Below are 25,292 nucleotides of genomic sequence, written 5' to 3'. Positions count from 1 at the left end.
ACCGAGCTCCTTAGACCTCAGCCTCCTGAGTAGTTAGGATTATGGGCCTGAGCCACTGACGCCCAGCTTAGAAGGCTTCTCTAAAAAAAAAAACAAATTACTTGGTTAAAAATCCATCTACATACACGACACACAGAAAGCAAGGCCTCTCTCGGGTCAGAAGTGCAGGTTCCTACGTAGCCAAGGTTTTTGCTGCTGTTGTTTTGGGCTTTTTAAAAATAAAAGGGTAGAGCGCTTGCCTTGCATGCATGAGGCCCTGGGTTCGATTCCTCAGCACCACATAAGCAAAAAGAAAAAAGCCGGAAGTGATGCTGTGGCTCAACTGGTAGAGCGCTAGCCTGGAGCTGAAGAGCTGAGGGACAGCACCCAGGCCCAGAGTTCGAGTCCCATGACCGACTAAATAAGTAAGGAGAGCGCAGGGCATGCGCAGGGCGTCAGGCGGCTGCACTTCGCAGGCCCAGGCCCTTCTGCAATCCAGCCGCCTTAACCGAGGGGATGCGCTAACGCGGTGCCAGGAGCACCGGCTTGCACCCTGCGGAGCTGAGTTCAAATCCCCACGCTACCACTTAGGACACTTCATGGAGCCTTCGTTTCCTCATCCATTCGGGTGTGAGGTGAAGATGTACGCGTCCCCCCCGCCCCCCCACGGCCCGGGGTAACCCCCCCCCGCCCGGCCCGGGGTAACCCCCCCCCCACGGCCCGGGGTAACCCCCCCCCCGCCCGGGCTCGCAGGGACCCCACGGGGCACCCCAGTGCTCCGGCCCGGCTTGCTCCCCCTCCCCACTCCGCGCCTCTTCCCAGGCCACAGCCCAGCAATTCTCGGCGCTTCCTCTCGGGCGTCCCTCCGTCCTTTCATTCCCCGCAGCGTCCCGACCCAAGTCCACTCGCGGACTCGGCCAGCAAACCGAAACCGCCGAGCTACTCCAGGCCGGCTTCCGGCGTCCTCCCAGGCCGCGTTGCCTAGGCGACGGGGGCGGGGTGAAACGACGGGGGCTGGGAACCCGAGGTGTGCGCAGGCGCTTCGTCTTTAATCTCGCGGGAGCCCTCAGACTATCGCGAGAACGGACTCCCGGAAGTTCCACGTCAGTGTGGGCGACTGGTCAGCGCCGCCGGCGGGTCTCTGAGGAAGCTGCGTCGCCGGGAGCCAGCGAGGGCGCCGCGGCTCGGACCCACGCCGCCATGGTAGGTGGGGGCCTCGCTGCCCCGCGCGGCCCTGGCCGGCTCCGCGGGCCGCGGTTGGCAGCGGTCGGCGCTCCGGCCGCGGCTGACGTGGCGGTGAGGCCCGGAGGACGCCGGGCGCGGCCCGACCTGGAGGCCCTGGCTGTGGAAGTCGGGGGGGGGGGGTCCCCGGCCCCCCTCGCCCGCGGCCGCACGGCCCTGGGGCGTCGGTGGTGTGCGGGAAGGTCGAGACGCCGAAAACCAAGCCCCGAGGCAGCTTTTTTTTTGGGGGGGTGGGCGCAGTAAAACCCCGAATTCTACCGTAAAACGGCGACTCAGGTCGGGCCCTCCAGGTGGGGCTGGTTCTTTGAAATGTTGAGCGATGGTGGGTGGACGGACGGACTGACGGACTGACGGACTGCAAAGCGGAATTGTTGTTGTCGGTCGTGGGGCCTGAACTCTGGGCCTGGGCGCCGTCCCTCAGCTCTTCAGCCCAAGGCCAGCACTCTACCGCTTGAGCCACAGCACCACTTCCGTTTTTCTGGTGGTTCATTGGAGGTAAGAGTCTCATGGACTTTGATGCCCGGGCTGGCTTTGAACCGTGATCTTCAGAGCTCAACTCCTGAGGAGCTAGGATGACAGGTGTGAGCCACGGCGCCCGGCTTGGCAGCACGTTTTTATGAAATAATACTCTCGCTCTCAAACATGCGCCTCGCCCTCCCACCCCAAAATACCTTTGCAGGAGAGCGTTAAGGTAATAAAGGAGAAAATGCAAGACGGTAAGGATACCTTTACCGAAACCGTTATGGGAATCTGTGTACGTGTATGTGTAAGTGTGTGTATGTAGTGGTACTGAGAGCAGGCGCTCCACCACTACCACACCACCAGTCCTTTTTACTTGGGTTAATTTTCAAATTGAGTGCTGCTTTTCACCCCCAGGTGCACCACCTCATGAGCCAAACCACCAGCCCTTTTCACTTGGGTCAGTTTTCAAGTAGGGTCTTGCTTTTTGCCCAAATGAGCCTGAAAGCACTTCTCCTGTGTGAGCTTGAATCACTACACCCAGCTTTTATCGGTTGAGTGGGGAGGAGGGAGGGATGGTGTCTCACTAACTTTTTGGCAGGGCAGGCCTGGAAGCAGGATCCTCTCAGACCTCATCTTCCGGGATACCTAGGATTCTGCCCAGCTAAAGTCAGAATTTTGATATTTGAATATTTTTTTCTCCCTTTTTTATACTTGTTCTGAAGCATGAACAAAGATTTGGAGCTTGAGACTACAAGGAATAAGAATTAGAAATGCCTTATTTTCCAGTTAAAACATTAACATTTGTGCAAAGCTACTGGTAGGGGAGCTGGGATGAAACAAAAGTTGATCCCTGGGGGAAAGTGGTGAACGTTAGGGATATTCCCTTAGGATAACCAGAGAACTGTTGGTGCAAGGAGCATTTAAGCTTTGAATGGTCCATCTTCTGCAAGATGGAAGGAGACATTGGGAGTTGATTCAGTGAACACCTAATCCTTTGGGTCCCAAAGTACAAAAAAGTCATCACTGGAATGTTGAAGGGAGTGTTAGAGCAGAAGCACTTCCCTGAAGTGATGTACGTTTTTTTGAATTGTAGTTACATGGTTATTTGGTGGTGCACAGAGGGGTTTCCATTTCATGTCTGGTAATGAGTACATTTCTTTTTTTGGCAGTGTCACTGCTTTGTTTCCCCCTAGTTTCTCCCTCCTGTCCCTGTCCACAGTTGCATAGTTCATTTTCCACATAGTGTATACTGAATACTATTACTGCATTTGTTCACCCTTCTTTCTGTGCCCCCCTTTTGCCCCATCCCCATCCACCACCACCAACAAAAACTCATGTTTCCATTTCCAGGAATTCATTTTGATAATTTTTTTTTTTTTTGTGGGTCGTGAACTCTGGACCTGGGTGCTGTCCCTCAGCTCTTCAGCTCAAGGCTAGTGCTCTACCACTTGAGCCACGGCAGCACTTCCAGTTTTCTGAGTGGTTCATTGGAGTTAAGAGTCTCATAGTCTTACCTACCTGGGCTGGCTTTGAACCTCAATCCTCAGATCTCAGCCTCCTGAGTAGCTAGCTCTTCAGCTCATGGCCAGCGCTCTACCGCTTGAGCCACAGCACCACTTCCGTTTTTCTGGTGGTTCATTGGAGATAAGAGTCTCATGGACTTTGATGCCCGGGCTGGCTTTGAACCAGGATCCTCAGAGCTCAACTCCTGAGGAGCTAGGATGACAGGTGTGAGCCACCGGTGCCCAGCTGATTAATATTATTTTAAATGTTTAAAGGAGTTACACCTTTGGGTTTCTCCCTTGGGGCATCCTCCTTTAGTCAATTTTTGTGAATGTGTAGAGTCTGTATAAGTTTTCATGTCCACTTGTATTTTAGATCTAGCTTCCACATACGAGAGAAAACAACAGTTTGTTTCTCTGAGCTTGGCTGACTTAATGTAACTTGATTTGTTATAGGTCCATCCGTTTCCCTGCAAATGACTTAATGTTCTTTCTGATGGATTAGTAAAAATGTGTATATGTGCCACGTTTTCTTGATCCACTCATCTATTGTAGGTCATCTAGGCTGTGTCCTTAAGTTGTGAATAGTGCAGCAATAAACATGGATATACAAATTGCTTTACCATATCCTGACTTGTATTGTTTGGGTACATGCCCAGGAGTGGTACAGACAGGTCATAGGGAAGTTCTTTGTTTAGTTTTTTGAGGAACCTCCAATTGCTTTTTGTGTCATTGGACTAGTTTACATTGCCACCAACAGTGCAATAGGGTTTCTTTTTCTCCACATCCCCACTAGCATTTGTTGTTATTTGAATTCACTATGTTGGCCAGTTTATCTGGGGTGAAAATGGAATCTCAGTTGTTTTGATGTGCATTTTTTTTATGGGCAGGGATATTGAGCATTTCCTCAGGCATTACCATTTTTCTGAGAAGTCTCTCTTTAGCTTCTTTGCTTATTTATTGATTGGTTTATTAGTTTTGTGGGGGTGTTAATTTTTTAGCTTCTTGTATATTTTGGATGTTAGGCTTTTGTCCAGTGGATTGCTGGTAAAGATCTTCTAGTCTGTTGGCTTGGGGTGGGAGTGGGGGGGAGGGTGGTCATGGAGCTTGCTGTCCCTGAGCTTTTTCACTCAAAGCTAGTGCTTTACCACTTTGAACCACAGAGCCATTTCTAGTCTTCTGGTGGTTAGTTGGAGATAAGAGTCTCATGGACTTGGATCCTCAGACCTCAGCCACCTGCGTAGCTAGAATTACAGGCATGAGCCAACGGCACCTGGCTGTTGGCTGGGTTTCTTTTTTTGGGGGGTGGGGGAGGTCCTGTTGTGGGGCCTGAACTCTGGGCCTGGGCGCTGTCCCTCAGCTCTTTAGCTCAAGGCTAGCACACTACCACTTGAGCCACAGCGCCACTTCCAGCTGTTTTCTTTTTGCTTATGTGGTGCTGAGGAATCGAACCCAGGGCCTCAGGCATGCAAGGCAAGCGCTCTACCACTGAGCCACCTTCCCAGCCCCTTTTGGCTGTCTTTCTAGTTTAGCAACTGGATCCTTTGCTGTGCAGAATTTTTTTATTTTGATGCAATCCCATTTATCATGTCTCTCTCCTATATGCTGTGCCCCTGGGACTGTTTTCAAAAAATTCCTGCCTATGTCTATAAGTTCTATGGTTTCTCCCATTCCATTTTGAAATAGTTTCAAAGTTTCAGGTCTGACATTGATCCACTTTGAATTGATATTGGTGCATGGTAACAAACAAGGATCCAGTTTTAGTTTTCTACATGTAGATGTATTAATGGACTTCTTTTTTTTTTTTTTTTTTTTAATGGGTGTGTGCTTTGAGGACCTGTGGAAGTATGTTGAGGTTGTTCGGAGTTCCCGGTCCACTTTCAGAAGCATCATTTTTACCCAGCAATCAACATTGCTTTTGACAAAATGCATGGTTTATATGGTTAATGAAGGAAAAGTATTATGTAGTGGCTGCCACCAAGGTTCCTGGCACAGACACTTTGTGTTTATTGGCTTGGAGGAGACCAGAAAAAAAAAAAAAAAGTTAAAATTTGTGATATTCATTAGTAGGGGGGAAAAAGTCTAGGATGTTTAAAGTAAAAGGTTCCACTGTCCTTAAATTAGCAATGGCTACATGACAGCTAGGAAGTTTTAGGACAGAAAGATAAAACAGTGGGAACATTTTTGAGGCAATTGGAAGAGTTAGAGAACTCAGACCCTGTAAAGTAAAAGTTGTGGCTAACGGTGACGGAGGTGTGTAGAGAAGTTAAAAGCAAGTCTGAAGTACCAGTGACCCAGAATTGATAGACAAGCAGGACGCCTGTGAGGTGATCGGCTCAGGATAGTGTTCATCTCTGCTAAATAGGTCTTTACGTGGAAAAGTGACCTTCCATTTCTGCCGCATTCCAGGAAGGGCATAGCATGGGGACAGGATAGGATCTCAGACTTGCCAGAGAAGCTGTTAGCTTGTGTTTAAGACCTGTTGAAGGGAATTTATTTTTATTTGTGGGTCATGAGGTTTGAATTCAGGGCCTGAGCTCGTTTGCTCAAGGCTAGTGCTCTATCACGTCGAGCCATAGGGCCACTTCTGGTTTTTGAGTGGTTAGAGTCTCACTGGACCTTTTTTTTTTTTCTTTGGCCCTGGCTGGCTTTGAACTATAATCCTCAGATCTCAGTCTCTTGTGTAGCTAGGATTACAGGCATGAGCCACCAGCGCCCAGCTGGAAATGTATTATAAGTTTGTCTTTTTTCAGCTTGCCTGCAAGACATTTAAACCTGTTGGCCCTAGGGCATCATGATCTGCAGCAAATTAATGTTTCTTCTAGAATGGCATTCTGGAGAGAACTGAGAAGATAAGTTATTTTCTGTTTTGGTATGCAGAAAGGGAATCTGGTTGAAAAGGGCTGTTTTAAGCTTACAGTTTCATGTCTAGAAAATATTTTTGTTTAAAATTGTTCAGTAGTATTTTAATGAGTAAGTTACTCATTAAAATAGTACAGACATTTCCTTTGACTCCAGAGACCTACATGGACTAACCCTCATCAGTCATGCAATAGGTACCTAGCTAGCATTTACTAATAATTTTTGCTAAAACTGCTCTTCTGTGAATAGCCAATTTAATATTATGGCTAATATATAATTCTAGGGTTTCATGAATAACAAGAGTAATATTCTCTAATACACCTGTGACTTTGGCACAGTTATGATTTAGAAAGTAAAATTTGTTTAATAGTTTATAAACTACAGGCACTTAAGTGTGATCTGCAGCCCCTTAGAAGTCCCTGTTACTCTTGTAGAGGTCCACAGATCGAAGCATTTTTCTCATAGTAAGATTCAGTCAGCCAGGCACAGTGGCTCACAGTAGCTGTTACCCTAGCTACCCAAGAGACTGAAATCTGAAGATCGTGGTGCAAAGTTAGCCCAGGCAGGAAAGTCCATGAGACTCTTCTCTCTAATTAACCACCAAAAGGCTTCAATTGGAGCTGTGCTCAAGTGGTAAAATGCTAGCCTTGAGCAAAAACGCTCACACATAGCACCCAGGACCTGAGTTCAAACCCCAGGACTAGCACACACAGACAGAAAGATGCTATGTCAGCTGTTTTCTTTCTTTCTTTCTTTTTAATACTGACTGGTGGTATAGAAGGAAAACCTGCTCATCTGAGCACCAAATCATACTGGGAAAAGAAAAAGATACATATAAAGCTGGCCTGGTAGGCAGTTAGAGAGAGAATGCAGGCCGGAGAGGAGAGAGAGGAGGAGAAGGAAGGGGAAAGAGGAGAGAGAGAGAGAGAGACAGAGAGAGAGGGGGGAGGGAGGGAGGGAGGGAGGGAGGGAGGGAGGGAGGGAGAGAGGTAGGGAGAGTCAGTGATTCCAGGGTGGCCTCATAAATACAAGTAGATAGAGTCCAAGCTGGCCTCAGACTTACTACGGAGCTCAGACTAGCTTTGAACTTGAAATCCTCCTGCCTCAGCCTGTCAATACTATATTTTTGGCTGCCATACTTTTCAGTAGGGCATTGGTGAAACAAGAAAGTGTGATGGTTAAGAAAAAGGTTGTTGTAAGACTCACTAGAAACAATGACAAGGGTGCTGAGACTGGATTATTGGGTAGACATATTCTAAAACTGAAAGAAGTTTACTAGTTCCCCTTATGGTATTTGTTGCTGATAAAGTTAGAGCTTTCAAGTGAATAGTCTAATTTTAAAAAACTTCTATCCTTGATGGATTTCTAATGAAAGTAGAAGTGGGCGGGGTAGTGATATTAACAAATGTGATCTTTTAATACAGTTTAACAATATGTCAACATTTGGCAAAACTTCCATGCCTGTGAACCAATTCAAATCAGGCATGAGTGAAAGACCCACTAGAAGCACTGGAATTTAACAGTATAACCAGTCCATTGATGTGGTTTCAGATTCTGAAGTGTATCTTTTAATAATCTGTTACTTCCAGAAGTTAAATGTAGTATAGAAGAAAGTCCTGTTCTTTCAGAAATGATCATTCATTTTTCTGACTCCCATTGGTGTAGAGATGGGTGTTTGCTGCTTGTTTTTGGTACACAGCAAATTTACCACAGAGTTGGGAAGTGGCTCACATCTGTAATCCTAGCTCCTCAAGAGGCCGAGATCTGAGGATTGAGGTTTGAAGTCTGCCGGGGCGGGCAAAGACACTCCAGCAAACGAGCAAAAAGTCTGAAGTGGAGAGGCCGGAGGTAGTCCTAAGTGGTAGAATCCAAAAGCTAATGGGCAAAAATGTGAGGTCCTGAGTTCAAACTCCTGTACTGGTACTACCAAAAAATAAATATCACACACACACACACACACACACACACCAAAAAATAAATAACACACACACACACACACCAAAAACACACACACACACACACACACACACACACACACACACACACCAAAAAATAAATATCACACACACCGGCCTGTACTGGTACTACCAAAAAATAAATCACACACACACACCGGCCTCTTAATACAGGGTTTGTAGTTGAGCTCTCACTGACATGTTTGACTCAGCAATTCAGTTTTCTTCTTGTCGTCTCCACAGCCTCTCCGCCTTGATATCAAGAGAAAGCTGACTGCTAGATCAGACCGCGTGAAGAGTGTGGACTTGCACCCCACAGAGCCATGGATGTTGGCGAGTCTCTACAACGGCAGCGTGTGCGTCTGGAACCATGAAACCCAGGTGGGACTTTGCAAGGTGTTTATTAGGAGCAAGATACTGGGTAGTCAGTAGAAGAGCTCTGACAGTGATCCTGCAGCCAAGTGCTGCCTGCATTCCCAACAGTGAGGGCTAGCTCCTGGAAGAGCTGTGTGGGACATGTCACATACACAGGGTGTTGAGTGAGGAACCTGACGGCTTGCTTTAGATAAAGTTAATACTATTAGTTCATAGTTAATTTTCTATTGTGACTCTTGTATCATTAGAATTTTTTTGGGGGAGGGCGGGTTCTGGTCATGGGGCCTGAACTCTGGGCCTGGGCGCTGTCCCTCAGCTCTTCAGCTCAAGGCTAGCGCTCTACCACCTCCGGCTTTTTTCTTTTTTGCTTATGTGGTGCTGAGGAATCAAACCCAGGGCCTTGAGCATGCAAGGCAAGCGATCTACCACTGAGCCACCTTCCCAGCCCTCATTAGAATTTTTATTTTCACTTATTTTTCTTTTTCCAAATATAATGATAACAGGAAGCTTCAACCACACAGAAATACCTGTTGTCATGTCAGTATGTCACTTCTGGTGACATCCTGGACTCTGCCTCTTGCAGTGTGCTCACTGCAGGCCACATTGTTCCCCTACATATGTAAGGGAGCCGCAAGCCAGCCTATCTTGCATTTGTCACAGTCTGTTAATATTTTTGCTTCAAACCAGATAGCATATTGGTAGCACTGACCTATACAGTTATGTATTTACTTACGGAGTTGTTAGTCCCAGCATCCAGAGTAAAATTCTGGAAATCTAGATAAAACTCACAATTAAGGAATTTTAAGATGGCAAAAATAGGATCAGAGATCCACGGTCAGGAGTTAACCTAAAGCACCTGTACATCTTACACTAACTGCAGTGATACCACAGTGACCGCCTCCAGCCCATTCTGCAGTGTGTTATCCTCTGCCACATCTCAGGGCTGATGACATTGCCTGGCACATAGTAAGTGCTCAGTATTTGTTGAATTGCTAGAATAAGGCTATCGCTAATTCAGAATTTCTCCAAGTCCTTACTTTTTTTTTTTTCTTCTTTTTGCCAGTCCTGGGGCTTGAACTTAAGGCCTGGGTGCTGTCCCTGAGCCTCTTTGCGATTAAGGCGAGCACTCTACCATTTGAGCCACAGCACCACTTCCAGCTTTTTCTTAGTAGTTTATTGAAGATAAGAATCCCAAGAGGACTTTTCTATCTGGGCTGGCTTTAAACTGTGATCCTCAGATCTCAGCCTCCTGAATAGCTAGGATGACAGGCATGAGACACGGGCATCCAACAGAAGTCTTTATTTTCTGACTGACATCGTGTGTTGGTTGTTTTTGAGCACGTAGCTTTTCCTCTTTGCTAGAAGCTTGGCTGCCAGGCTGTGGCAACCACATTTGTACCAATGAAGGCACAGTTCAGTGCTGTTCTGTGGCTGGCTTGTTGACTACTCTATATGGATACAGATGGATGTCTTGTTTGAGTCATTTCTGGCTCAGTTCTGGGGAAAAAAAGCTGAGAATACCATACACCACATACCAGTTCTTGGGATGCAGTGGTGGAGATGATCTATATCTTTGTTGAGCTGAGAGAAAGAGTGAAGTTAATCGCATAATCGTGGCATATGGTTACAAAGGGAGCAAGTTTCCATGGGTAGGTTTTCCAGGGAGAGGGCCAGGAGTAAAGATGAGACTGGGAGTAGCCAAAGCTAAGAGGCTGAGGTGGAGAGGGAGAAGGGCCAGAGCATGAAGACCTGGGACACTCTCGGAGACATTGCCTACTTGTTTTAATGTCTTATTTTCAGACCTGTTAAAGGACAGTTGATTGGTCTTTTATTTTCACGTTGGATTTTCATCATTTGGGCTGAGCATTTTTGAATTAGAGGTGACCTAACACAGGTGTTTTAAGTACAGCAGACAGATTTTTCAGTTATTTTTTCATAACTCAGTGTATATGTTCTTGTTTAATTTTGAAGACCCTGGTGAAAACGTTTGAAGTGTGTGACCTTCCTGTTCGAGCCGCCAAATTCGTTGCAAGGAAGAACTGGGTTGTTACCGGAGCGGTACGTAATTAAAAGTCACGAATCTTGTTGGTCAGCAGTGGTGTAAGCTAGTTGCAGTGTCCTGATGTGTTCATTTTAGTGACTGTTTTGAAGAGTGGGAGTTAATCTTTCATTCAGCTCACTACGGCAATGGTGATGGCTTTTTCATTCCCACTGCCAGGATGACATGCAGATCAGAGTGTTCAATTACAACACCCTGGAGAGAGTTCATATGTTTGAAGCACACTCGGACTACATCCGCTGTATCGCCGTTCATCCCACCCAGCCGTTCATTCTGACTAGCAGTGGTAAGAGATGACCTCTTTCGGTCACATGCCTCCCTCTCCATTTTCCTTCAGTGACACTGGGCTATTGTTTAACTGCTGTTGTACGTAGACTTCTAATTCCAGGCAGAGCCTTTAAGCCATTCTCATCCATTACTGTGCTATTGATTCTGCTCACTTTTGTATTGTAATGAAATATCAGCTGCATTTAGGATTGTATAGCAGTGGCTTGAATACTGTCAGAAAAGATCTGCAGGTCTAGATGTTGAAGCCTCTGCTGAACACAGAGCTTGTTAACAAGCTCAGGAGTGAGTTGGCTGATGGCCACAGATGTGGCTGTCTTACCCTATTTCAGATCAGTTTGCTCCGTGGTGGTCTGTATGAAACAGTAGACCTTGGGGAGTATAATTAAAACAAGTAGTGCTGAGCTGATAATAGCTCTTTAAAACACTCTCAAATTAAAAATTGAAAACTTTTAGCCTGGCACCAGTGCCTCACGCCTGTAATCCTAGCTAGCTACTCAGGGGACTGAGAATGTGGTTTGAAGTCAACTCAGACAGACAAATCTGAGAGACTCTTTTTTTTTTTTGGGGGGGGGGGGGTCCAGTCGTGGGGCCTGAACTCTGGGCCTGGGCTCTGTCCCTCAGCTCTACCACTTGAGCCACAGTGCCACTTCCGGCTTTTTTGCTTATGTGGTGCTGAGGAATGCGGTGCTGAGGAATTGAACCCAGGGCCTCTTGCATGCAAGGCAAGCGCTCTATCACTGAGCCACCTTCCCAGCCCCATCTGAGAGACTCTTATCTCCAATTAACCACCAAAAAGCTGGAAGTGGAATTATGGCTCAAGTGATAGAGCATCAGCTTTGAGTGAAAAAGCTAAGGGACAACACGTAAGCCCTTGCCAGGCACCAGTGGCTCATGCCTATAATCCTAGCTACCCAGGAGGCTGAGATGTGAGGATTACCATTCAAAGCTAGCCTGGGCAGAAAACTGGAAGTGGCACTGTGGCTGAAGTGGTAGAGTGCTAGCCTTGAGCTGAAGAGCTGAGGGACAGCGCCCAGGCCCAGAGTTCACCTACGATCCACCCAAAAAAAAAAAAAAAATGCACCCAGGCCCTGAGCTCAAGCCCCAATACCAGCAGGTACACATACACACACAAAATTGAGTTTATTACCAGTCTTAAAAGAGCACATACTTATTTTCTCAATAGTTATTACCATCTTTCAATTATACTTAGATTCTAAATAAAACATTATTGTTTGTATAATGCTTTGAAGCCCACTTAGTTCTTTTATTTTTATGGAATTTTTGTCAGTAATTTATTTTATCTACATTTTTCTACAGAGTTAAATTTGTTCCTAGGATAGGTAGAAGGACTTGAGAGCAGTTTTTCAATTTTGATTTTATTCTATAAGTCACGAAGTATGAGATTTGAGTTAGGTTGGCCCAAAGACTCTCTCTGAGTCTTATGTTGCAGCTAACTCCAGACTTTCTTTTGACCTAGATGACATGCTTATTAAGCTCTGGGACTGGGATAAAAAATGGTCCTGCTCACAAGTGTTTGAAGGCCACACACACTACGTAATGCAGATTGTGATTAACCCTAAAGATAACAACCAGTTTGCCAGCGCATCTCTGGACAGGACCATCAAGGTGAGTGTTCTCTGTGTTTGTGAAGTAAACTTGGCCATCTTAAGGTTTGTTTCAGAAGCTCGTCATGATCAAAAAGGCATGTTCTATTGAGAAGAATATTGTGGCAGCTCTGCTTTTACTGAAGAAACATTTCTCTGTGAGGCACAATACACAGTAAGACATTTTTAGCCTCTAGAAACACCAAATTAGAAAAATTCTTAGTCCTCTCTGTCCTCTCCCACTAGTGTATACACTGTTGATCTCTCTCATTAATCTCTCTCGTATTGAAATTCTGTTAGCGTCCAGCCTTCCTTTCTCCCTACTCTCCCAGCTGTCTGCCTGCTTCGATTCCACAGTCCAGAAGCTGCAGTGTGGAATAAGACCTTATTACGGGGCTAGTCTAATGTTATGAGAAATCTCTACAACTGTTTTTGCTATTTTCCATAGAACCTTCCCTTCACCAGCTCTTGCCTCTGCCTGCAAGCCTTAGAACTCTGCCTGTTTGATTTATTTTTCTCTAGAGAGCTACCCAGCTTTGAGGACTTAGTGTAAAAATCTATTCTTTTGAGGCCCCACTGGCTCTAGACTCGGTTTTGCTCGCCTCATTCATCCCATGGCTTCTGCGATGCCATTTCTTACATGGTGTCACAATTATCCTGTTTGGGGAAGTCTGTACCCCCAAAATACCGGATGTCTGGGGAAGGATCTGTGTGCTTCCTCCCGCTCCCAAGCAGATGTTCAGCAGCAAACAGAGCAGTCTCCCCTCTACCAGGTGCTCAGTGTGGTGAGAACAGTTAACTCCAGTTTCCATTATAAGATTTAAAACAAGTCTAAATGCATCAACTTAAAAGTACATTAACTTTTGCTTACACATTTGCTTATGTAGATATAACATTTTTATTAATTTCTCTCTAGCTTGCACAAACTTTCATATCTGATCTTCCCTTTTCTCTCCCTATTTGTGGAATTGTCCTTGCTTTTGATACAGGTTGGAATGTTTGAAATTAGCTTTAAATTTTACTAAATTAGGTTTATTGTGAGCACAGGAGTTACCTTTGGCTCAAGAAATGTTTGCATGGTGAACATTTTATTCCCTATCTCTAAGCTCCCCACAGGCCTTTCTGTGTGGAACAACTGTGGGAACTCAGTTGTAACAGTGAAACTCATTAATATTTAAAATTTCTCCAATTAAATGGTGTTTCCCCCTCCCCCCCCAGTACATGTAACTACACCCAGTCTCATTAGGTTTATAGTAATAAGCCTTCCACAAAACCATCACATCGCTTTAAAGTTTCTTAACGTGCTGAGCATCTCAGTTTCCAGGCACCAGCTAAATTCACAATGAGGAAGAAAGCCTGGAAGTCAGCGTTTTCAGGAAGCATTAGTGATTCTTCCTCCTAAAAGTTCAAGTGAATCAAGAAAGAAAATCAACTAATAACTGAATCAGAGAGCATTCCTTAGCTTCTCTCTGCTGGGCTTTGGCGTGTCCTCTGGTCTATCAGAAGGGTGTGGCGGGGAAGGGGGAGTCTCTCGTCCCAGAGGGCTGATGTGACTTGACCCTGTTGCCTTCTGCAGGTGTGGCAGCTCGGCTCCTCCTCACCAAACTTCACTCTGGAGGGACATGAGAAAGGCGTGAACTGCATCGATTACTACAGCGGTGGTGACAAGCCATACCTCATTTCAGGTGCAGATGACCGGCTTGTTAAAATATGGGATTATCAGGTACAGTTTCTTCATTACATTCCTTTCTGTGTGATACACGTGGTATTTGCTGTTTCTATTAATGTTTGAATCTTACAACTCCCATGATGTAATTTACGTCTCTATTTAACCAAAACCGTGGTCCCAGAATTCCCCTCATAAAAATGACAGCACCCAGGCCAAGTTCAAGCCCCACAACCAACCAAAAAAATAAAGCCGGGCATCGGTGGCTCATTCTTGGAATCCTAGCTACTCAGGAGGCTGAGATCTGAGGATCTTGGTTCAAGGCCAGCCCAGGCAGGAAAGTTCATGAGACTCTTATCTCCAATAAACCACTAGAAAACCAGAAGTAGTGCTGTGGCTCAAGCGGTAGAGCGCTTGCCTTGAGCTGAAGAGTGCAGGGACAGTGCCCAAACCCAGAGTTCAAGCCCCATGACCGGCCAAAAATAAATAAATAAATAAATAATACCAGCATATTTTTAATTCAGTAACTTAGAAGTTTTACATTGTAATGTAAATTACACATGCTTGAGTATTCTAATTGACTAACTTGCATGTATAGTGAGTCATGTCATGCCTTTTTTTTCACATAGAACTCTTGTAAATGCTGTTATGAGCTCTCCCTACCATGTCTTCTGTCTCTAACATTTCCCTATACTTTTTTTGTATCTCACACCAAAAATTCCTATGAACAGTTAATAAAGTTAGGCCTAAAAAAAAGGTATGCTTTGAAACTTTTTCAAGTTCTTAAATTTCGAATGAAAGTATTACTAGCCAAAGCAGCTCTATCTTAGTTCATAGATGGAAGGGTTGAAGGGTGAGAAGAAAGCCTTAGGATTTAGAGAAGTTATGTTTAGGTGGAAAACATAGATCTCTTGATCCTTCTTCAAATACGATGATTATATTAACAGTAAGTCTTAAGTATGAATACAGAAGGTAATAAGTTGTTTTGTATTGGATCCATTTAGGTCACCATAATCACTATCGTTTACATAGTGTCTCTGGGTTAAGAAAACTGAAATTGTACAATGTGTTCCACTAGTGAACTCTTCCTCTATGTCATGTTACAGAACAAAACGTGCGTGCAGACACTGGAGGGGCACGCCCAGAACGTGTCCTGCGCCAGCTTTCACCCTGAGCTGCCCATCATCATCACGGGCTCCGAAGATGGTAAGCTGCAGCGCAGCGCTCTGTGTTTAAACCAAGTGGTGGCCCTGAGCCACGGGGGGAGGATTCCGATGATTATTCAAGTTCTAGACTTACACTATCAGAGCATAGAGGGGCAGCATCATCATCATGCTAATATGTTTTTGTCTCTGTCACTTACACAAGGGGACACCCAGGGGTTCTAAAGAAAAACGGAGCAAGCATGTGCTTGGGAGACAACCCTGGGTTCGCTTTCAGGCTCTGCCCTTTGTGAATGTGTGGTTTGGGCACTTGCTATGATACAGCACTGTGGGCTTTCTAGCTTTCTAGGCCCACATCCAAAGCAGCTGGCACACATAGCACTCTACCCAGAGAGCCCTGTCATTACTTTACATCTCAAGTCACTTTTCTAGTTTTGGCTTCTTGCAAGGTTTTCTTCTCTCGTGTTTCTCTTGCTTTGTAAGTCCTATAAATAGCGTATTAGACCATGGTAAGGAAGTGCTTTCTCCTGGAATGGGGAGTCTTCCATGAAACCTGATGTGAGTTCACCTGACACTTGATTGATGGCTGCTCACATCTTTTTAGGCACGGTGCGCATCTGGCACTCCAGCACCTACCGGCTTGAGAGCACACTGAATTACGGAATGGAGCGGGTGTGGTGTGTGGCCAGTCTGCGAGGGTCCAACAATGTGGCTCTGGGCTACGATGAGGGGAGCATCATCGTTAAGGTACTGGTGCTGCTGTCTCTCGCAGACAACAGGTGAAGCCATCGCTGTCCTCTTTCATCGCGCACTAGACATCACTTGCCTGGCAAGAAGGGCATAGACCTCTCTGAAGGTTTGTTTGTGGTGTTTTCCTTTTCATTGCTAAGAGCCATCTGTCACTCTTGCAGCTCGGTCGGGAGGAACCTGCCATGTCCATGGATGCCAATGGGAAGATAATTTGGGCCAAGCATTCAGAGGTCCAGCAGGCCAATCTCAAAGCAATGGGAGATGCCGAAATTAAAGATGGAGAAAGGTTGCCTCTGGCAGTGAAGGACATGGGCAGTTGTGAAATATACCCTCAGACCATACAGCACAATCCCAATGGGCGGTAAGCCATCCCCAGCGGTGCACGTGAGCTCCTGCGGGTGTTAGAGCAGGAGCTTCCACTAATCCCCGCTGCCTTTTCCCTGGCCTCAGCATCCCCACCAGATGCAGACGGCAGGTGGACAGTTCAGTGGGGTTGTACTTGTTTACTCAGTACTTCACAACCTCGGGTACTTAGTAGATGCTCACTAGCACTTGCTGACCCCTTGCTCTTAAGAAGGTTGGCTAACAGTTGGGGAAGGTAGACTAACTTGAATACATTCTGCAGTGGGTAATAAAAAATGGTTTTCCTTCATGTATCTTAAAACTGTTGGCAGCCATCTGGTGACAGCCATTACAGTCTTGTGAAAAGTCTGAGGAGAGTTGTTTATGTCTACTGAGAAATTCCATACTGCAGTCTACTTTTCCCATTGTTAAACCATCCTGCTAATTTTGAACAGTCTTAAAAAACTGAGATTGTTTTATTTACTGCAATGACATCACAGAGAAAATTTTTTTTTTAATTATGAAGGAGTTGTACAGAGGGGTTACAGTTCCAAGGTATGAGTGCTTCTTGGTCAGCATCATCCCTTTTTCCCCTGAAGATATTTCTAATAAAGTCGTTAGTGCCCTCTTGTGGTGAGATCTCCCAGGCAGTATGCAGGGCATCTTGGTGCCCAGCCCAGAGCACTGATGGTTAAGTCCTCCACCTGTGTCCACTGCGCTCCTCCTCCTCTCCCCAGTCCCCTTGCTTCCAAGTCAAGGCCACTGCAGTGACTCTCTCCACAGCAACTCCATGTAACAGAACTTTAGTCGATTCTAAGTTGTTAATAATTGGCAAAATAGCATGTAATCCAAACTGTTTACCCTAAATGAGAATTACTGCTTCCTAACTCCTCTGTCATCTTCCTCCCTGCCTTGTGTAACTCGTAGGTTTGTTGTGGTCTGCGGTGATGGGGAATACATCATCTACACAGCAATGGCCTTGAGAAACAAGAGCTTTGGCTCTGCCCAGGAGTTTGCCTGGGCTCACGACTCCTCAGAGTAAGTTCACACTGCTTGATGTCCCATTTGTCCCAATTGTAGATGGCTGTCAGGAGCCGCTGTGTAGAGGATGTTTATGGTTCTGTAGCTGCCCAGTAGAAGGCAGCTGGTGTAATCAGAGCTTTTTGTCCTTTCTCCATTTAGCATGAGCTGTCAGGCTGGTCTAATAACACACTAAAATTGGGGCTCAGCACCATTTCTATGATGAAGCCTATGGCAGGACTGGGTGCTGACGGGCTCAAGTCAAATAGGCCTGACCTGACAGGTTCTAGGTGTCCGTGGTGCTGCCCTTCCCCAGCTAGGTGGGAGAGGTGCTGTATGGATGGCATCAGTGTGTCTTTCAAAAAAACCACCCTCTGTGATGTCACCACCTCCTCCTCTTCACACATTTCTGTCTGAATTTGGGATACTATAAACCGTTCTCATGGATGGGGAAGCACATGACTAACGTGCCAGTCACTGTTCCCTTGTGAAGCCTGTCAGTTCGTGTAACACAATTGGGGCTTTGGCATCTCACGGTGTGGGCAGGTGTTCTGCTGCTTCCTGCTCCCAGCTGTAAGGTGACTTTAGCCAGAGCACCATGTAAGAGACGCATTTGAGATGCTTAACGTAACCTGTACTGAAGGAGGGAGCTGTTGCGATCGCTTCATATCCCTCATCAACTCACTGGTGGACATGCAGTTCTCCATACTGTAGGGAACCTTGTGGTCACTTCAGCACGGTGTGGCTCGGGCTCCTCACTTCTCAGCCTGTGATGGTCCCACCTTTCAGCTTTGTCCTCAGTGCTTGGCATCTGTCCCAAGCAGAGCACTCTGCATAGAGTGCACGCCTCACATGGTCACAGACATCCAGGCAGTCCTGAAGACAGCAAATGGGGCGCTGTGGCAGGCTTCCCGTCAGGCATATACACATTTCCAGGATTTGGACAGATGTATGTAATTTATCATACACAAATTACAGAATACAAATTCATAGAGCAAGACTTCTGTTGTCCCCTGCATATACCTTAACCATCAACCCATTTCCATACCCACCCCAGGCCTCATCAATCTGCTTTTCTTACGATCTAAACCATGGTCTTGGAGTTGTACATTAGTGGCATCCTGTGCGTGCTGGCTCTCTCCACTCAGCCTCCATGATGGGCTCCTGTGTGTGAAGAGTGCACCAGTCTAGTTGCTCACCCAATGGTTGGTGTTGGAGCCTTCTCCAACTTTAAGATGGTTTGCAAGCCACTTATGATTGAAATGAAGTGACACTATTGAGAGTCCTTTCATATTTTTTCATCATTACTGAAAAGTATTCAAAGGCATTTCCCATGTTTCATGGAATTAGGGTCTAGAATGTAACATGCTGTTTGCCTTTTCCCCCTTCAGATATGCAATAAGAGAGAGCAACAGTGTTGTAAAGATATTTAAGAACTTCAAGGAAAAAAAATCGTTTAAACCAGACTTTGGAGCTGAAAGTGAGTACTTGATTTCTGATGCGTTTGTAGAAGTGTGGCACTGGCTCCAGAGCATCTAACTCAGTCTTCCTCTGTCCTTGGAGGTATCTATGGAGGCTTCCTGTTGGGGGTGAGGTCTGTCAATGGCCTAGCCTTCTATGACTGGGACAATACAGAGCTCATACGCAGAATTGAAATTCAGCCCAAACACGTGAGTTTTCCTCCCCTTGCTGCTTGTAGTGTGTGCATCTTTGCTTGCTCTCCCTAACCCCTGGTGTTCAACATGATGCCAGGCAACTCAGGATGGTGGCATCTGAATGAGGCAGTGAATGCTGGATATTCTGAAAAGCGTAAAAAGTTACACAAATTCTATTCCTATTCTAAATGGCTTTTGGTGGAGTAAAAAAAAAATGTGTACTTCAAAGACAAAGCCAAGGAGTCCCTGAAAGGCCTGAGAAGCTCCCAGCAGCTCAGAAAGCACTTTTGACCCATAATGGCTGCTTAAAGTCTAGGTGACATTCTCAGTTCATCTGTAGCTTTAAAATTTAATTACAGGCGGTGGCTAGGAAGGAAATCTCTAAAGACTCTTAAGGGTTGGAAGTAATGAAAATCAAGGGTAAGCAGCACCGTCTAGAGTGAGAGGAAACAGGCCAGTTCCTCCAGAGCACGGCAGGCAGCTCCTGGTCTCCTCTTGGGTCTTCCCACTGCCGAGCTTGAAAGGAACAGCCCTGCCCGCGCTGTCTCATATATGTGTGTGCCAATACTCTACATAGCATTATGGTGAAGGGCATACTGAAGGTTCTGTAAGAAACTAAATGCTTATAGTTTGTCATACCCACTCAGCCAAATCACTTGTCTATTTTTTGGTTGTGATGTGACAGATTTTCTGGTCTGATTCTGGAGAGCTAGTCTGCATTGCCACCGAGGAATCATTCTTTATCCTGAAGTACCTGTCAGAGAAAGTCCTGGCTGCACAGGAAACCCACGAGGGAGTGACAGAAGATGGCATTGAAGACGCCTTTGAGGTAGTTTGTTCTAGAAAGGCTTCATGTTCTTAAAATGGACAACATTTCATTATAAATAGGTTTGTGGAGGTTATGTAACGAGTTTTGGTGAAAGGTGAAAATTAAAAATCTTGCTCGAAGACCAGAGTGTAAAGGTAAATAGTTTTAAAAGAAATTTGTGCTTTAATTTTAGGAGATCTTTAGATTTCACTGTGACCAACATTTCAGTAAGGAATCATGAAACTGATCTCTGATTCTAAGACTGTTTGGCTGGAGTGAACTCTCAAATGTAAAAGATAGGGGCTGGGAAGGTGGCTCAGTGGTAGAGCGCTTGCCTTGCATGCCTGGGGCCCTGGGTTCGATTCTGCAGCACCACATAAGCAAACAGAAAAAAGCTGGAAGTGGTGCTGTAGCTCAAGTGGTAGAGCGCTAGCCTTGAGCTGAAGAGCTGAGGGACAGCGCCCAGGCCCAGAGTTCAGGCCCCACAACCAGACCCAAAAAAAAAATGGAAAAGATAAACCACACACCACGGAGATAGGGAGATGAGATTTACGTCACAGTTAGGACCCAGTAGTAGATTTAACATTACAAGGAGTCACCTTAGTATCTGTATGTGTATGTATGCACATGCATGCCAGGATGCCAGTACTCAAGGTTGTCACACTACCACTCAAACCACACCTCCACTAGGATATTTTTGGGGTTTTTTTTTTGGGGGGGGGGTCCAGTCATGGGGCCTGAAACTCTGGGCCTGGGCGCTGTCCCTCAGCTCTTCAGCTCAAGGCTAGCGCTCTACCACTTGAGCCACAGTGCCACTCCCAGCTTTTTTCTTTTTGCTTATGTGGTGCTGAGGAATCGAACCCAGGGCCCCAGGCATGCAAGGCAAGCGCTCTACCACTGAGCCACCTTCCCAGCCCCTCCACTAGGATGTTTTTAAGATAGATTTTCCTTCTTGGAATAGTTTTACTTCACATTCTGTTACCTTAGCATTCATTATATTCAGCTTCTCACAAATGACAGCTTTACTAATACTGGGTAAGATGGTAATAATCCGTTTTCTTTCTCCCAGGTTCTTGGTGAGATCCAGGAAATTGTGAAAACAGGGCTGTGGGTAGGGGACTGCTTCATTTATACGAGTTCTGTGAACAGATTAAATTATTATGTTGGAGGAGAAATAGTCACCATTGCCCACTTGGACAGGTAGCTACCATTCTGCTTTCCTCTTTCTGATTTCTCATTTTAAAAATGTGCCTTTAAAACAAAACCTGCTGATTTGCTGATAAGTTGATTTTTTTTTTTTTTTTTGTATTGAGGTTTTAGGAAGCTGCCCATTGTAACCAAAATCACGTTGATTTTGAGGGAGGCATTTTCATGTGTAACTGAAGGTGTGGGCTGCTCTCTCATTTACCTTTTTTTTTTTGTCCTACCACAGGACGATGTATCTCCTGGGTTACATTCCTAAAGACAACAGGCTTTACCTGGGGGATAAGGAACTGAACATCGTTAGCTACTCCCTGCTGGTGTCAGTCCTGGAATACCAGACAGCCGTCATGCGGAGAGATTTTGGCATGGCCGATAAGGTTCTTCCTACCATTCCAAAAGAACAGAGGACCAGAGTAGCACACTTCCTGGAAAAGCAGGTAAGTTATTCCTTTTCGTTTTGAAAGAATTGTTAATATGCACTTGAAAAACATTCCTTAAGCACTGGCCATCTTAAATTGTCTTTAAAAAAAAAAAAACAGTAGACCTCGTTGCTGAGAAAGCTACAGCTTACTGTTGGCAGGCAGGAGGCAGGGGTATGGTTTCAGGCTGGCATGGGCATAAATGTTTGAGACTCTACCAAGGGCTCTGTGATGGAGTGCACCTGTCTCAGCCAGCAGGGAAGAGGAGACAGGACCACCACGATGGCTGGGCCCACCGAGCAAAATGGGCATCTGTAATTGAACATTTTATCTTCCAGGTTTATCATTTAACTCCTTAATTTGTCTAATCAGTATTTTATCTTTATTTTTTGTGGGTCGTGGGGCTTAAACTCTGGGCCTGGGGGCTGTCCCTGAGCTCTTCAGCTCATAGGCAAGCACTCTACCACTTGAGCCACAACACCACTTCAGGTATACCCTAGTGATTAATTGGATGGAGATAAAGTCAGACTTTTCTGACTGGTCTGGCTTTGAACCACAATCTCAGATCTCAGCCTCCTGAGTAGCTAGGATGACAGGCGTGAGCCACTGGCACCAGGCTTGATTAGTATTTGCTTCTTTTAAGTTGTGAGATTTGTCTGCAGAGAGATGAGCGTACACTGTATTCTTTGAATTCTTCAGGGCTTTAAGCAGCAGGCTCTGACTGTGTCCACGGATCCTGAGCATCGTTTTGAGCTTGCTCTCCAACTTGGAGAGTTAAAAATTGCGTACCAGTTAGCAGTGGAAGCAGAGGTATGTACTGCTTCATAAATTTTTTTAACTGATGGGAAATGTTATGTTTGGTTGAAAAAGATTAGTGACTTACTTGGTGAGTCATTTTGCCGCTAAAGATGCATTAATTTTTCCACAAATGAATTAGATTGTGTTCAAGGTAGCCTTGGCATTGTAATCTGAAGTGTTTTCTGGGATTGAGATTGTTTTATAAGGGGGGGGGGATTTAAGGTAATCTGAGAACTCTGACAAAGAACAGGAAGAATAGCAGTGTGCCAGTGTCCTGAAATGGCAGGCGGGGGGCTGCTTTTACAAAAGGGCTCTGACCTTGACAACCTTCAGCAACGTTGTGTACTGAAGTCTAGCAGTTACTGGTAAGTTAATTTTAGACTGTGCTGCATAAATCCTAGCTATGCTGTGTTTTTCTCTTCTTTTAAAAACATGGTATTTGCTCATGCAGGTGATGCAAGGTAACTATCATTTGTATTTCCTCATTTTAATTTATGCCTTGTTTTGATAGAACTAACAAGCTTCTTCTGTCGACATCCATCTCTATTAGATATATAATATGCCTGTATTTACTCATTCATGTCCTCACCACTGCCAGCATGTTCAAGACTTAACTGAGTAATGTGGCGACATCAGACATTTTAACGTGCAGCTCTTTCTTGCAGTCAGAGCAGAAGTGGAAACAGCTCGCTGAACTCGCCATCAGTAAATGCCAGTTTGGCCTAGCCCAGGAGTGCCTGCACCACGCCCAGGACTACGGGGGCCTGCTGCTCCTGGCCACTGCCTCCGGAAACGCAAGCATGGTCAACAAACTCGCAGAGGGCGCAGAGAGGGATGGCAAGAACAACGTGGCGTTCATGAGCTACTTTTTACAGGGCAAGTAAGTATAGCCATGGTCTTGATGCGAGGGCGGGGGAATGGTGGGTGGCAGAAGGCCGTGCTGCCTTGCTTGCAGTGACTTTCAATCTGTGCTCTCCAGCATCACATCTAACTGGGACTAAACAGCGCAGGGTGGGAAGGTTTTGGAGCCCATTTCTCAGCAGCCTCCCAGTGACGGCTGCAGCACTGCATTGTGCAGCAGGTGACTACCCAGACTGGACGGCCTTGGCCTGTTCATGGCAAGCACTAGGGAGGGTGAAGCAGAAGTTGCGCCTCTTACACTGGCAGCTAGTTACATTGGTGGACCTGCCTGCCACCCAGTGAAACTCTCAGTGGCTGTGGTAGAGAGAAGGGAGGGAGGAGGAGGGGGAGAGAAGGGAGGGAAGAGGAGAGGAAAGGAGAGAAAGAGGGAGGGGAAGAGGAAGGGGGAGAGGAGAGGGAGGAAAGGAGGAGAAAGGGGAAGAGGCAGAAAGAGAGAGAGGGGGAGAAGAGGAGAGAGGGAGGGTGCAGAGAGGAAGAGGAAGGATGTCATAGTGCTGCCTTTTTTACCTTAGGCTTGATGCATGCCTAGAACTCCTGATTCGAACCGGAAGACTGCCAGAGGCTGCCTTCCTGGCCCGGACCTACTTACCCAGCCAGGTTTCAAGGTAAGACTTGCATTATATTCCAGTGTTTCTATCTATCTAGCACAGCCAGTGCACACTTACTTGGTGCCTGCTTGGTTCACAGGGTGGTGAAACTCTGGAGGGAGAATCTTTCCAAAGTCAACCAGAAAGCAGCAGAATCTCTTGCTGACCCAACAGAATACGAAAACCTTTTCCCTGGACTAAAAGAAGCCTTTGTGGTTGAAGAGTGGGTGAAAGAAACGCATGCTGACTTGTGGCCTGCCAAACAGTACCCACTTGTCACGGTGAGTAGCAGCGCAGGAGCTGGGGTCTGGGCGGCGCTTCTCCGTCAGGCATGACGTGAGAACCAGCACGGCATCACTGCTCGTTTCCTCACAGCCAAATGAAGAAAGAAACGTTATGGAAGAGGCAAAAGGATTCCAGCCCTCCAGACCCACAGCACAGCAGGTTAGTTAGTGGACACTGCCTCCTTTCCCCAGGGAACAGCTTTCAATTCTGGAAACCTCCTTTGTCTTCATAAGTACCTTTGCTTGGACTTTCAGGAACTGGAGGGAAAGTCTCCTTCCCCCACTCCAGTTATCTGCACCTCCCAGACGGCCACCAAGGATGAAAAGGTGGGTCAGACTCCCCCCTTCCCCCATAGCAGCAAAAAGCTTCTGCAGCTTACACAATCAGAGTTTCTGAGCAGGGCTTTATGGTGGGATGCTGTGAAGGAAATTTAGTTCTGTTGACCCAGTACTATGTAACTTCCTTTTTCATTTGCAGAGCTTACTTGAACTAGAAGTGGATTTGGATAATCTGGAATTAGAAGATATTGACACAATAGACATCAATCTGGATGAAGACATTCTGGACGACTGATGTAATCTTACTCCTTTTATTATTATATAAAGGCATTGATCCTCACCCTCACCTCAGTGCTCAGAACTCTGAGAAACTCCCTCAATTTTTGTATGTAAGCGCAGTCAGCCCAAAGGGTCAGCTCAGCCTCCTCCTCTTAAGAGGAATTTATGTGCAGCATTTAAATTACTGTGTTTCTTTGTTAGACCATATCCCATAAACACCTTTTGAATCAATGAAAAACTTGTTTCCTCCTTTCTGAACAATGGAAATCTGCTGTGGTCTGTGCAGCTTGGCTGGCCAGGGAGCTTAGTATCCCCTGACTCGTGTCCAGTATTTTCTGGAACATTTCTGCAGTCAGTGACTGTCTAAGCAAGCTGTTTCTCTTGTATACACTTTCTGTGCTGTCTTTTATTATGTAGAGCAACAGTTTATACTTTTAGAAAACTACAAAAGAACATTTTAAAAAGACATATTTAGTGAAATGTATCTTCTTACATATCTTCAGGAAGCTGCTGATTGGCTTACGAAGGCTTCTTGGTAAGTTTGTAGTGTTAACTCTAGATAGGCTCCCTTCTGTGCTTCTGTTTTTGCAAACACCTGTTTAAAATGGTGTTTAAAACCGTGTTAAAGCAGTACGGTATCCACTAATGATACAGCAGTGTCAAGTCATGATTAGCAATTCTCTAGTAGGAAAAAAGAGCCCACTTAGGTTCTTCCATATTTCACAATAATTGTCCCTCTTAAAATAGAGCAACACAGTCACATAATGCTAATTCTAAGCCTCACTGCCTG

The 25,292-nt window shown here is 45.8% G+C and overlaps 2 protein-coding genes across 3 annotated transcripts in view; one reads left to right on the top strand and one right to left on the bottom strand.

The window, feature by feature from the left end:
• Positions 1-1,074: 1,074 nt before the first annotated feature.
• Positions 1,075-24,740, top strand: Copb2 (COPI coat complex subunit beta 2). The gene is made up of 22 exons (XM_070005505.1): positions 1,075-1,182; positions 8,246-8,383; positions 10,349-10,435; positions 10,596-10,722; positions 12,202-12,350; positions 13,905-14,051; positions 15,101-15,200; positions 15,762-15,904; positions 16,069-16,268; positions 17,177-17,287; positions 18,661-18,749; positions 18,833-18,939; positions 19,610-19,753; positions 20,802-20,932; positions 21,165-21,372; positions 22,054-22,164; positions 22,818-23,032; positions 23,586-23,678; positions 23,761-23,941; positions 24,036-24,104; positions 24,200-24,271; positions 24,423-24,740. The coding sequence occupies exons 1-22, from the start codon at positions 1,180-1,182 to the stop codon at positions 24,516-24,518; spliced, it is 2,721 nt and encodes a 906-aa protein (XP_069861606.1). The 5' UTR covers positions 1,075-1,179; the 3' UTR covers positions 24,519-24,740.
• Positions 24,521-25,292, bottom strand: part of Mrps22 (mitochondrial ribosomal protein S22) — a 70,246-nt gene continuing 69,474 nt past the window's right edge. For both annotated transcript variants that reach the window (XM_070005507.1, XM_070005506.1), the window contains exon 8: positions 24,521-25,097. In XM_070005507.1, coding sequence (XP_069861608.1) covers positions 25,002-25,097 — 96 coding nt within the window. In that variant the 3' untranslated portion in view covers positions 24,521-25,001. The remainder of the gene's footprint in view (positions 25,098-25,292) is intronic.

Source organism: Dipodomys merriami, unplaced genomic scaffold (assembly GCF_024711535.1).
Source record: "Dipodomys merriami isolate MVZ:Mamm:240054 unplaced genomic scaffold, mDipMer1.0.p SCAF_68, whole genome shotgun sequence".
Classification (NCBI taxonomy): domain Eukaryota; kingdom Metazoa; phylum Chordata; class Mammalia; order Rodentia; family Heteromyidae; genus Dipodomys; species Dipodomys merriami.
Note: the sequence above shows the minus strand (reverse complement) of the source record. Positions and strands in the feature narration are given on the sequence as shown.

Coding starts and splice junctions, on each gene's coding strand:
- Copb2 (XM_070005505.1), top strand. Junction 14,052..15,100: donor TTAAAATATGGGATTATCAG/GTACAGTTTCTT, acceptor GTCATGTTACAG/AACAAAACGTGCGTGCAGAC. Junction 24,272..24,422: donor CGGCCACCAAGGATGAAAAG/GTGGGTCAGACT, acceptor TTTCATTTGCAG/AGCTTACTTGAACTAGAAGT.